We start from the raw sequence: 12,789 nt of genomic DNA, 5'->3' as shown, positions 1-12,789 counted from the left end.
ATCAGCAAAGTCGTCTATGCCCCGGATTGGATCCTTTAATGACAGGCGATTATCTTTGTGGCTGATGTTCCTTCGGAGAAGGCCAAGTATCCAACGAACGCGCCCACTGCAACCGCAATCATGACCGGCCCGTTATACGTCATGAAGAGCAACCTAAGATGCAAATTCAGCAAGCCAAGACGAGACTAGAAGATTTGCTGGGAGGCACTCACATTATGAAGAAGCTATAGGACACCTGGAGGGCATAGAAAGCCGCCATAGTAAGCTTACCCTTGCGCGCCAATGCCGCTCTGTTCTCGCTTCCTACAAGCAGCGGTGAGCTTTGGTGATGAGTGTTGTGGATTGCATCCGCCAGGGTGCTGGAAATGATAGGGTCGGCGATCTCAGCGTCTGCAGAGAGCCAAGACATCAATAAGAAGCTTGCTCATTCAGAAGGCATCATTTCCCTATCACATCTCAAAAATCAAACGAAAAAAATGGCAGGAATTATTGGGATTGTAGACATTGTAGCTTGACCGACGAATAGAGAAAATCACTTACCCCCAGTAGTGGCAGTAGTGCCTAGGAACGCACTAAGCCGCTGTGCATGGGCGGCCTCATATTTTCGAGTCGTTGCTCGTAGTCCCTCGTAGCCCGCAGTAAGGATAACGATAGCGATGAGGGACAAGAGGAAGGAGAAGGGACCGGTGATGTGCCAGCTGCGGAAGATAATGCACAAATTCTCAGAGGACCAGTTGAACAGCATCTACGATTCAAAGAGTCAGAATAAGTACAAGATCAAAGTAGACCAAAGGCTGCATCTCACATTCATGTTGCATTTCCCACCCATACCCACATCGCCATGGCCCATATCACCATGATCCATGCCAATGTGCATCGAGTGGTCCATCTTGAATAGTGGAGATTAAATGTTTGAGAACGGTAACAAAAAAAAACGTATCTCAAAGTAAAATGACAATATGCTCGTAAGATGGTAGGTGGTACGACGAGAGACAATAAACAAGGTACATACCTAGTCACCGATGATCAAGGATGGGAATGCAAACTAGACAAACAATGATAAGATCTCCAAGCTCTCTCGATCCCCAACGCGGACATTGACTACGCACTGACACAATTTCCACCCCGATTTCAACTTCATTTCGCCCTTAATGCGCATGAGATACGTTCTTTTGGTGTAAAGAAGATTTTTTTGCTCATTGCGTCTTCGCCATCCAACCATGGCAGACACAGCACCCGCTCCAACAACCGCGTCCGCGACCACCAGCGCTGCGACACCTACAACCGGCGCAACGGCAGGGGCACTGAATGCGCCTGCTGATCAGAATACCGCGAGTCGCGGACTACCATATTACGAGAAACTGCGCCGCGAGCTGAGGGATACGTTACAGAAAAAGCGATTAATGGACAAGAGCATGGTGAGTGCAGTTTCGCGCGTTCTCGACCCACAGGGACCGGACGTCATAACCTCTCTTGAATTTTGTTCTTTCGCTGCGTGTGCATGTTCTCCAATCTTGCGTCGGTGCAAAATGATGACCCATGGTTGTGTAATCCGGTTTGCAGTGACGTGCTGCTAACACCTTTCCTTCAGGCCCAACTCGAAGACCAAATCTTCCGCTTCGAACAATCATACCTGGAAGAAACCACCGCTGGAAACATCATCAAGGGCTTTGATAACTACATCAAAGGCTCCGCGAGTGGGTCGAGTCTCGGCGCCGCGGGACTGGGTCTGGGCGGCAGCATGGCTGGGTCGAGGCGAAAGGCGCAGGTCACGGAATCGGATCGAGTTTTCTCGCGGAGCTCGGCGAGTTACATGCTGGTATGAAAAATCGATCCGAACTAGGAAATTCACTCTTGCCTTGGATGCTGAGTACGGTGCTTTTACTTTTGAACTGGCGACTTATGATTGTTGTTGTGTCCGCAGGATTCCCCCGGCCCTTCCTCTGTACAAACAACGCCTTCCCACGCAGCGACACCAACATCTACGACTGGAGGGAACAGCATGTCCATGAAGATTGACCCGCTGTCTGTTTCCGCCAGCGGGATGAAGAGCTCAAATGGTTCGTCAAAAAACAAGAAGAAGGCGACTGGCGGGTCAAAGAATACGAAGGGAAAGAACCAGACCGACGATATCTCTGATGAGGACAAGCCTTCTGTTAAGCGGTTGAAGATCAGCTATGGGAGAGACTGAGTCTTCTTGGAAGGTTCGCTTTTCTTTATGTTCTTCGTCCGTCTTGTAACTGCTTGGCTTTTTCGGAGTTGGTTTGTTTTTTTACATTACTCCTGGGAGGAGTCGTGTTGGGCGTAGCGGAAAATGGGAGTGGGATTTATCTGTTTTATTACACCTATGATGCGATATCATGTACATCACGAATTTCTACAGACTACAGACTACAGCGTTGTCGGATACATCTTTTTTTTTTTTGCTTTCTATTGAATGTGACACGAGCTAGATATAAATTTTGGGTGCCTTGTGATGCTCCATTGGTTTGGCCAAAGCCTGTCAGTCAAATGTGTTCAAGATAATCGTAGCTGCAGTCGGTATGTAGCGACCTCAAACGCCCTCAGCTCAATCTTGATCACCGAACGACCATCTTCGGTGGCAATATCCAGCCCGTCAATCTCATCATCCTCAAGAACGTTACACTTGACAGCATCCTTCACGGCCAGTGTAGTCTCAATGGTACCTCGAGCCTTGCCACCAAGCGATTCATAGACACGCAGAATAACACTCTTCCCGGGACGGGTAGGAGTACCATCCCACGAAACATCACCGTCATCCTCGCCGCGCTTAATAACATCCAGAATCAAGGACGGCGCGCCCTTGATAGACAGAGATGTAAACAGGGCATTGGAAGCAGACGCTTTCGGGCCGGCTTTTTCAACGACGAGCGGGTTATTGAAATTGAAGCCCGCGCGGATTGTTCGGGCATCAAGGGCACCGGCGTGGGGAAGAATTGCATAGCGAATGTGGTGGCGGCCCATGTCAGCGTGGGCATCTGGTGCCTTGGGGGCACGGAGCAGTGAAAGGCGCATCAAGTTACCGCATGTTGCGAAGCCGTATTTAGAATCATTCAGAATGGAGACTCCATAGCCGTTTTCGGAGAGGTCAGCCCATTTGTGACAGCAGACTTCGAATTTGGCCATGTCCCAACTGTCGAGTAATTAATATCATTGTAGAGTGTATGGAAAGTAGCGCGTACCTCGTGTTATAATGGGTCGGGCGCCTAACGATGCCATACTGAGTCTCGTAGGATGCTTCGGTGTTGGTTATATCCACTGGGAACTCGACCTTGAGGAATTTCATCGTCTCTTGCCATTCTACCTCACTTTCCATTTCCACGTACGAGGGCTCATCGGATGTGGATGCAGACAGGCTAATTGTGGTCTTGATCCAGCTCTTATCGCTGATCCATGTCTCAGTCACGACACTCACTCGGTGCGGGTCATTTTCTACAATGCTCGTCTTACCCCCGGGCAACTCCTTTCGTGATTCAAGATGGAATACCTCGACATCCCATGCTTGCCAGTAAAGAGGCTTGTCATCGAATATGACTAACTGGCCAGCCTTGCGGTCCTTTGCGACAATCTCTCTTTCGGCATTCACATCGTACAAAGATGTGATAGCCCCTCCCTGAATGTCAACCCTGAGCTTACCATTCTCAAGGCGGAAGACACCAGATTTGATCTCGGCGACGGTCACCGAAGTAGATTTTTTAAAGTCAGCCAGCTGTAAATGCATCATTCCAGTTGTACCAGTGGCCACGGTGTATTTGCATCCCATGTATGCGGACACTGCTGGAGGAACTGCTACGACTTCTGATCGAGGCCATGGCAAAGTGTTGAGGGCCATGAAATTTCCACTCGTGACATCACCGGTGAGTCCCAAAGCCTCGAGGGCAATCTTTCGTAGCTTGGCTCCCATCTCAAATATTTCAGTATACAGCTTGTCTGAGTCGTCATAGCACATCTCGATGGAGCTACCTGGCAAGCAGTCATGGAATTGGCAAAGGAGGGTTCCTTCCCACATCTCGTCAATTTCCTTCTTGGGATACTGATATCCACCATCGGGAGCATTGATAGTAGCAAAAGTTGCAAGAAGCTCGATCTCACGCAGCAAAAACTCAGACTTGCGGTTATTGCGCTTGTTATTTGCTTGAGTGGTGTATGTACCACGGTGTAGCTCAAAGTAGAGCTCGCCGTACCAGGTGGCAAAATCAGTGCCAGAGGCAGCCTTTGCCTCCAGTTTTGCAAAGAAGTCATCTACCGACTCGCCCATTTGGACTCGAGGCAATGAACCGACCTGGTCACTGAGACCACGGCAGCGACGCAGCTTTTCGAGATGCTCAAAAGTCGGGCCACCACCTCCATCACCTTTTCCGAACACAAGCAGGGATGTCTTGTCTGTATCTAGCGACTTGTGCTGAGTGACACTACGCTTGACGTCGCCGAAATGCGCTTCAGCCGTGTAGGTCTCGGCAGGAGCCATGTGGCACATGACTTGGCTGCCATCAAGAGCAACCCACTGAAATGTAGTGTGGGGGAAGTTATTGATGTTGTTCCAGCTGAGCTTCTGGGTAAAGAACCGGCTCATCCCCGCCAAGCGGCATATCTGGGGGATCTGGGTAGAGTACCCAAAGGTATCTGGCAACCAGAAAGTTGTGCTTCGTTTACCGAAGTTTGTCTCGAAGAACCGTTGTCCATACAAAAACTGTCTGACCAGTGACTCTCCACTTGGCATGTTGGTATCGTGCTCGACCCAGCTCCCTCCGATAGGCTGAAAGTTTCCCTTCTTTACCCAGCGCTTCACGCGATCAAAGATGGATGGGTAGTACTGCTTAAGCCATTTGAACTGTTGAGCCTGAGAGCAAGCAAAACGGTGCTCAGGATACCTTTCCATCAGATCACATTGGTTAGACCACGACCGTGCTACTTTTCGCTTCGTCTCAGCCCAAGGCCACAGCCAGCAAGTATCAATGTGACAATGGCCAATTGCATAAACTATTGGCTGCAAGTGTGTGTCGTAGACATCGGGCGAATCTACTTTATTGCCAAGATATCTTCTTGCAATCTTGCGCGCCTCGTTAATAGACTCATTACTTCCGTTACCGGCAATGAAGGTATCGATGATGGAATTAGCCACGACATTGGCTTCATGCGACTCCCATGACTCACCCGGGAATTCCCTGGCGGCATCCCCAATAATCCAGAAATCATAGTAAAGTGCTCGGGCAGCTAGGTTTACTGCAGTAATTCTTGCAGTGCTGAGGGTGAAGTGCTTATCGGGATTTGGTGGCTGGATCGAATCGCCACCAGGAGCGTTGCCAAACATGCCATTGCAGGCCATTTCAATGTAGAAGGTATGCCTCTTTCCATCACACCAGTCTTTGGGGAGAACAAACTCGGTCCGTTCTCCGCCTCCAGTCAAGCCCTGTAGCGGGTGACCGTCGTCTGTCCATATCAGACCTTCGTTGTTGGCATCCCAGTGGAACTCTAGATGCTCCCGTTTGAGCATGTCCTCAGGCACTGTGAGATGAATTCGGAACCAATGTGTGGACCAACTAGGGCCAAAAGAAGCTCCTATGTGAGTTGGTTTAAACTCCTGAGCCGTCGCCTCTTTGAAGCTCGGTCGCTGCAGGTCCGGAACCGAGTAAACAGAGAGCTCGACATGATCTTCGTCCGAGTTTGTGGCTTCGTAGTACTTTGAAACAAGGTTCTGGCCTTCATACTGGCCAGTTGTTGTGAACTGTTTCAGGCGATCGGTGTAAATCTTCTTGATTCGATGGCCGACCGGGCGTTCAGCTAACTGGGGTAAAGCTGGAGGAGCGGGGCGAAAGGGAACTTCCCCACCCATGATGACGGTTTCAGATTGTTAGGAAGCAGAGACAAGAAATTAGACGTTTTGGTATGATTAAACGTAGACCTATATAGTGTTATCGCAAGGAATCAAGTAAAAGGGCAGAGAGGGAGAGAGGTGAAGGAAGGAGACTCCGAGTTCCCAAATGCGGAGACATGACGGAATGCGGAGACGGTGATCGACAGTGGATGCTATGGCACACCCTCAACTACGTACCTGATAGTATCCATGGATGTGTCCATGGATATATCTATGGATTGGGTTAGAAGAACGTTTTGATAGTTCATATGGCTTCAAAGAAAAACATACTACCCAATATTTAGTATACTCAGTAGACTCCCAGTCGACCTTTTAAACGCCCCCAATCTTCATCTCTCAGACGAATACCAACAGGCATCTCACCAGCAGCTGATCAAAAAAATACCCCCAAGCCCTCGAAAGGGGTAATTTGAGGTCTTTGCACCGCTTCAGGTTTGCCCAGTTCTAGATTGTAATCGAGATCATTACAGCTCATCCTCGATCACGAAAGCATAAAATCCGAGGAATTGTTGACTGTGGCACCAGTGGTGACTCAGTCGTGACAATTGGCAGTTCTCCCGGTAGGATCAGAGTCGTGCAAGGAGCTATGAAGATCTTGTCAAGCATGGTAAAAGGATAATTAGCCTGGCGAAGCCCATGCATTGTCGATGCGGAGGGGTCTGCCTTGCGTCTTTTACCACGAGCTGACTTTTGTCAAGGGGAACAATTTCGAAGATACCCGTGTTATCATCCCCTGTGCCCTCGTTGATACACTGGACAGTAGAGGCCATGTAAAACCTTTTGCTAGTCGGTCAAGTTCAAATGTTAGAGCATCGATGATCGCGTAATGAGAAGATGCCTCGGAGATACAATGGATGGAATCAACTTGTGTGTATAGCCTGTAGAGGGCCGGAGTTTGACCTATAATTTAAAAGACGTTGTCTCTCGTTGTTTAGTAAAGATCAAAAAAAAAAGGGTTGACACGCTACATCCTTCTTAGAACTCTTCTATTCCTGTCGAATAGATGTTTATAAAATTTGCCTTGCCAAGTCCTCGTTCTCTATCGTGATTCAACAATGCTCACTACGATCCATCTATGTTTCAACTTTTAACCAATTCAATTTACTGAAATGAGCCATTTGAAAGCATAATCTGAATTTATTCATACGATCATTTCTTCATCACAGAACCCGGCCAGGTTCCGAGACGATCATCCATCGCTGAGGCCTAGACTTGATATGCATAGCTCCATGTGGGGCGAAAATGAAGATGCTCTGGGGAGCACAATGTAGGCACCAGATGCTCGAGTTATCTCTGATTTGCACGTCACTTCTGCAACCTTGTACGAGGGTAAGGAGATGCCATCCAACATGTTCGAACGAGATTTCGTCAGACATCGACAACCCTATCTAACGCAGATTGATGGTGGAAAACCTCAAGACATATTTGCACAGCCTTTTAGCGGGACCGCTTTGAGGCTTCATCAGATAGAAGGTCCTCTGATCATCGCTCTCATAGCCATGGGAAGATAATGCCTTGGAAGAATCAGGCCCTTCATAAAAAGCCCCATAGTCCATCGCTTGCACATTTGCATCTTTGCGTAGGTTCTTTTGGAATTCCATGGACTCGACATCCAGCGAGTCTCTTAGGACTAGGGAGCGGGACGCCGACCCTGATCCTGTCCCTGATCTCTGCCCCATGGAATTGTCAGACACGGATGCTGATCAATCTCCTGAATTGGTGTGAGCCAAGACGGAATGCTCCAAAAAGTCCGAAACCACGCCGGCTATCCTGCCTGTCTGGAGCTCGGCAAGAACACGCTGAAGAGTTGGAATGCATGTGCAAAGAATTGAGGCGCCGAGGATTAATTGTAGCCAAAAACCTGACATGAGAGCATTCCATGTTTGATCTAGGGGCTTGGAGTTATAGAGCAATCGGAGAGAACATAGGCCAGCAGTGGTCAGGGCTAGAACTCTGCTTTTAATTAGACAGGGATTTCGTTGAGGTTAAAAGATAAAGTCACAAGATCCGCACCGCAAACAAGGCAGGGATTTGATGGCGCTTCCACTGTGTTATCTGAAATTGACATAGTAAGGCAGACTGATCAAGCCCAAAGCGATCTTGCACGCAAGGGTGATTTTCTCAAAGGGTTGCAAGGATAGGACTGGTAGTTCAACGGCGGCTTTAAAACATCCCAAGACGAGAATGGTGAGGAGTTGACGAGCGAAGACTGTCTTCCATATGTGAGAATATAGACCCAAGGATTGTGCGACGCGTTAAATTACCTTGCCTTGCTGTATTTTTCAAATGAGGCATTGCTCAATGCATACCGGTGTTTGCCAATGCCTTAGGAGATGGCTAAATTCACACACACACACACACACACACACACACAGTCCGAAGAAGAAATTCAATCTGTTGGAATAACTAGAAAAAAAAAGGAACCACAGCAGGCAAAGCTACTTACACAACGGAGAAATAACGTTGAGTCACTCCAGAAAACTTTGCGCAAAAATACGGATGCGAGATATCAAGGCCACTGTTGTCGGAAGGAGAGTGAGAATAAGTAGGACAGTGCTTACAGTGATAATCCAAGCACTACGATTATTATCAGAGATAGGAAAGAGTGGTGGCAAGAGAACAGTTAAACTGGACGACATGGCAGTCGAAAGATTGTTGTTGGACATAGTTGAACATGATCCTGGTTATGCCGTAGATTAGCAGAGACATTATATGATGTATGGAGAAACCAACCATCCTCCGAGGATCATTCTGTGGGGTTCTCTATTGGATCTTCCACACCACCGAAGGTGCACGAGTACGATGAATCCTGTATTGTGACTGACCGGTCTATTCCAAGTTCCACAACCGTGCATCTTCTGGTCCCACCTCCAAAGCAGGCCAATTATTGGTGCTGCAGCATACGCCAGTCCCATCCAGGCAAGATAGGGACAATCCAGTGTGAGACAGGGATTCTGCATGATCCTTGTTTTTAAATCCATGGCCCTTACGCGAGTTTTGCTTGTTCATTCTCCGATCTTCCTTTGAGACTTGTCTGATGCTTTGTTTCCCGTCATCAACAACCGCTTTTTGCCCTGCCGAGAATATCTGAAGCGCTTTAAAATGCTCTCTTTGGAAGGGAGAAGTAACGTGTTGTCATGCTTTTGGCGTATTTGAACATTGCTGACGGTGCCGCCTTTGGGGCATTCGTAGCACTCGGATCGATTGGTTTCTTTGTGTTATCTTTCATTGCCATCTGTTGCATGTAGCACAATCGGCTTCAAAAGCATGCGGCGCCCCTTGGGAATTGGAAGATGGGAATTTGGGGATTTCCAGTCAATATCTTTGCTTTAGTGTAGACTGATTGGGTAACAGTCTGGCTCGCATTCCCGTCAGCGTTACCGGTTACTGGCGAGAAAATGAATTATGCAATACCAATTTTGGATGTCACGACTTTTTTGAATTTTTTGAATTTTTTGAATTGGGTTATCAAGGGACGGACTCTCTGGGAGGAGTTGAACAAGGAGGTCATTAGACTTGCTGTGGAAGGAGAAGAACATCAGTTGAAAAATTAGACTTTCGGTTGCTAATTTACACTACATTCTGTACGGTGGGAAGGTTATCATTATGGCAGGAACTTATAGACGAGGTAGTCCATGTATTGCTTGTCGTGTCAATCTCATTCAAACAGTCGGTCAGACTCAGATGTAGGCCTTTCAAGTGAGTAGAATGTTCTACTCTAGATGGATGATGTCCAAAGAAGTTTATTCACATCATACAAGCCAAGATAAAAAGTTCGAGAATAATCGAAGCATGGTAATCTAATGTTCACGGCCAAAAAGAAGATCCATATCGATCTCTACAAACCCTTGGTGGACCTTGTCAGGCCGAAACCTGACCCACCCTCAGCGAGTCAGCTTCCCCTCCAGAGATTCTTGCCTGATGCCTTCCAGATGGACCACTTTACTGATTTCTAACAGAAGGGAAAATCCAAAGGACTTAAAGCAAACTGATGGGTGAAAGAGATAAACTGAACTCCTAGGATGGATTTCTTCAGGAAACTAATAAAACATGAAGGGTAGGAACATATAGTCCTGGCCCGACGGCAATACTGACCGCCTCCGGGAGGCGGTCATTTAAATCCGTCCTAATTGCTATTCCACGCATGATGAGAAGGACTACTCCCTCTAAAAAAAACTTTCCTTCCGACAGACCTCATTCGAACGCGTCTCTGCAACTACTCTAGCGGTTGCAAGAACAACCGCACTCGGGGCATCACACCGCGGAGTGAGGCGATGAAGAGGCCCAAGGCTGACCTCGGCTTTTCCATTCTTGACTCGACCAATCACACTTTGCATGAGCTTTTCGCTAGCATATGTCCTATCTCTCCCGTGGGAATACACTGTCACAACATGAACGCATGTGTGGCCCCTCACCTCCCACTCAGGAAGCCCCCAAGTCTCTAGCTGAACATACCTGGTTGCATTATATTGAGAGTTGCTTGGCATTCGTGCTGGCTGTTGGGTTATTCGTAAAAGTTGAATCGCTGAATAGAAGGGCAGAGCATGGAAAGGTGAGCAGGGTTTGAACTGAAATAAGTCATGACGCATTCATGGCCATGTTCTTCACTTTCGAGGCTTTGGCAGAGACGTTGATGTTTCTTCCAAAAACTGGCTTTGTCACTTTTCCCAATGCCTTCCACAAGACCACAAAGTCAATCTCTTTGTCTTCATTTGTGACCAACCCTTGATTTCCACTGACAAGCCACCCTTGACGGATGTGGGGCTTCACACAACACCACAACTACTCGGATATTTCCCTTGCCGGAGACTGAAAATACGCCTCTGTGATTTCACCGCTTCTGTTGGAAGAGAGCGGTTATCCCTGCGAGAATGGTTGCAGAACTGCTGCAATGCGTAATGCACGTGCGTGGGTCTTCCAAGCGAGCGGCAAGCAACTTGTCAACTCCAAGCAGCACTTGGCTTACCCAGTTAAAAGCCTACCGAAGAAGAGTTTCCAATCATTTACACATGCTTTATCATGATCGAAGATTGTGAAAAAAAAAATGGTCGCTAGTGTCATTCATCGTAAAAAAAAAAAGACCTTGGGCGAGTGCCAGCATCGCTCAAAGCCAGTTTTTTCCAGAGCAAGCTCATGCTATGTACAAAGAAGGCACCGCCTTAAGGAGAGAAAAGAAGGGTAAAAGGAGCCCCAAAAACGTTCGGGGAAATAAACGAAGGTGGCAGATCGATCCAACGGTAGATCAATCCGAGACTCGAACTTAAGCCTGGATGCAGTACTGATATCCGAGCCATAAATTCGAACACTGCTCGTCGAGGCCAGGGTTCAAGCTGCGGAGATCGGGGAAAGTGACTCCGATAGTGTCGGTCAACTTGGCGCAGTAATCGCCCTCTGCGACGGTGTAGTATTTTTGGCACGATGAGGACGCGTAGGGGTAAAGAGGGGCTGTTTCGGTTGAGCTGGGGGCTGCCGGTGCAGTGGTTGCGGCTGGCGCGGACCTAGTTGTCCAGGATGGTGTGGGGGTGGTGGTCGGCGCGGCCGAGTGCACGTTTGCGTTGGGAGTCCAAGCTGTGGCGGGTGCCACGGAGGTTGTCTCAGTGGTTGTGGCGGAGAATGCGACGGACGATGTCTCGGCTGCCTGGGCGGCTTCGGCAGACGCGGAGGAGGCTTGGGTAGGCTCGGTAGTCTCGGCAGGCTGCTCTGCAGCACTGGAGGTCTGGATAGGCTCAGCAGTCTCCGTGGGCTGCTCAGCAGCGGTTGAGGTGGAAGAGCTGCTTGAGGCGTCGTCACCACCGAGGGGGACCGGCTCCGCACCGCTAGAAATGGTTCCAATGGTAGATTCAACGCACTCGCTCACGTCACCGGCCCAGCCGCGGACACGGTTGGCGATGTCAGAGGCGTAGCAGTGGGTTGCGCCACCTTGGCCGAGGTTGCCAGACGGGGCGATAGAGCCAGAGTTGTATCTGCGGGCGGCCTTGTAGTATTTGGCCGCAGTGCCGCCGGTCTGGGCCTCATAGCACTGCTTGAGACCGTCGCCCTGGCTAGTTCCAGCGGTGCCGTCTTGGATCATCAGGTTGATCATGGAGGAGGGGCAGGGAGTCGTTTTGCTGCCATCCTTGTTGCAGGAGCCCTCGCCATCGTGACTTTGCATGAGACCAGTGTTCTCGACACCGTTGTTGGTGGACTGAACACGAACGCAGCCCTTGCTTTCTTGCATAATAATTGCAAGGATGAATCGAGCGTCCACGCCGGTTTCGCTAGCGATCGACTTGATGCTAGTGTTGATGTCGCTTGTTTCGTCGTCAGAGTTGTCGCATGATGCGGCAATAAGAATTTGATTGAGACCCCAGCTAGAAGGAGAAACGTTCAGCTCGACGATCTGCTTCTCTTATCGGATCGCTTAACTTACAGAGTCTCGTACTCCAACCACTGGCTCATGGAAGGCCATCCGTCGGAGACCTCTCCGTTACCGCCCATGACAGCATAGGTGGCAGCGGCGCGACGGTGAAAGGAGTGATGGGCCTTGGCACCATGAGGAATGGCTTGAATGAGAGTAGACAGGCTGCCAGCAGCCAGGATCTACTTGCGAAATTAGCGACTTGCATTGTTGGTTGAGGCAGGGCCATGGGCCACGCTGCGACGCAAAGTAGAGACATACCAATGAAGGAAAGTACATTTTGATAGAGGGAATGAGGGAACGACGAAATTGAAGCGACAAAGAAAAGATGTAGAACTGTGGAAGAAGCCCTGCTTGCACGGTCGAAAGAAAGAACAAGGAGACGGGGAACGAAAGTATATGTACTCACGAGTAGCTGTGTGCCCTTTGCCCTTCCTTTCTCGTTTGGTAAAGTGATCAGTCGAGGCCCGCAGCGGAATCGAACTATGTTCTGAAG

The 12,789-nt window shown here is 49.0% G+C and overlaps 4 protein-coding genes across 4 annotated transcripts; 1 reads left to right on the top strand and 3 right to left on the bottom strand.

The window, feature by feature from the left end:
- Positions 1–35: 35 nt before the first annotated feature.
- Positions 36–889, bottom strand: Pdw03_5563 (Ctr copper transporter family protein; the record flags this gene model as incomplete). Its single annotated transcript, XM_014683269.1, has 4 exons — positions 36–153; positions 213–390; positions 541–745; positions 806–889. 4 exons carry the CDS (start codon positions 887–889, stop codon positions 36–38), a joined length of 585 nt encoding a protein of 194 aa, XP_014538755.1.
- Positions 890–1,220: 331 nt separating this feature from the next.
- On the top strand, positions 1,221–2,191 carry Pdw03_5562 (Histone H4 acetyltransferase, NuA4 complex, Eaf6; the record flags this gene model as incomplete). Its single annotated transcript, XM_014683270.1, has 3 exons — positions 1,221–1,418; positions 1,592–1,819; positions 1,925–2,191. The coding sequence occupies 3 exons, from the start codon at positions 1,221–1,223 to the stop codon at positions 2,189–2,191; spliced, it is 693 nt and encodes a 230-aa protein (XP_014538756.1).
- Positions 2,192–2,517: 326 nt separating this feature from the next.
- Positions 2,518–5,854, bottom strand: Pdw03_5561 (Alpha-mannosidase; the record flags this gene model as incomplete). Its single annotated transcript, XM_014683271.1, has 2 exons — positions 2,518–3,154; positions 3,204–5,854. 2 exons carry the CDS (start codon positions 5,852–5,854, stop codon positions 2,518–2,520), a joined length of 3,288 nt encoding a protein of 1,095 aa, XP_014538757.1.
- Positions 5,855–11,156: 5,302 nt separating this feature from the next.
- Positions 11,157–12,572, bottom strand: Pdw03_5560 (Peptidoglycan-binding lysin domain; the record flags this gene model as incomplete). Its single annotated transcript, XM_014683274.1, has 3 exons — positions 11,157–12,246; positions 12,306–12,475; positions 12,555–12,572. The coding sequence occupies 3 exons, from the start codon at positions 12,570–12,572 to the stop codon at positions 11,157–11,159; spliced, it is 1,278 nt and encodes a 425-aa protein (XP_014538760.1).
- Between the last annotated feature and the right edge of the window lie 217 nt (positions 12,573–12,789).

This window comes from Penicillium digitatum, chromosome 6 (genome assembly GCF_016767815.1).
Source record: "Penicillium digitatum chromosome 6, complete sequence".
NCBI lineage: Eukaryota > Fungi > Ascomycota > Eurotiomycetes > Eurotiales > Aspergillaceae > Penicillium > Penicillium digitatum.
This window is presented reverse-complemented; position numbering and strand designations above follow the sequence as displayed.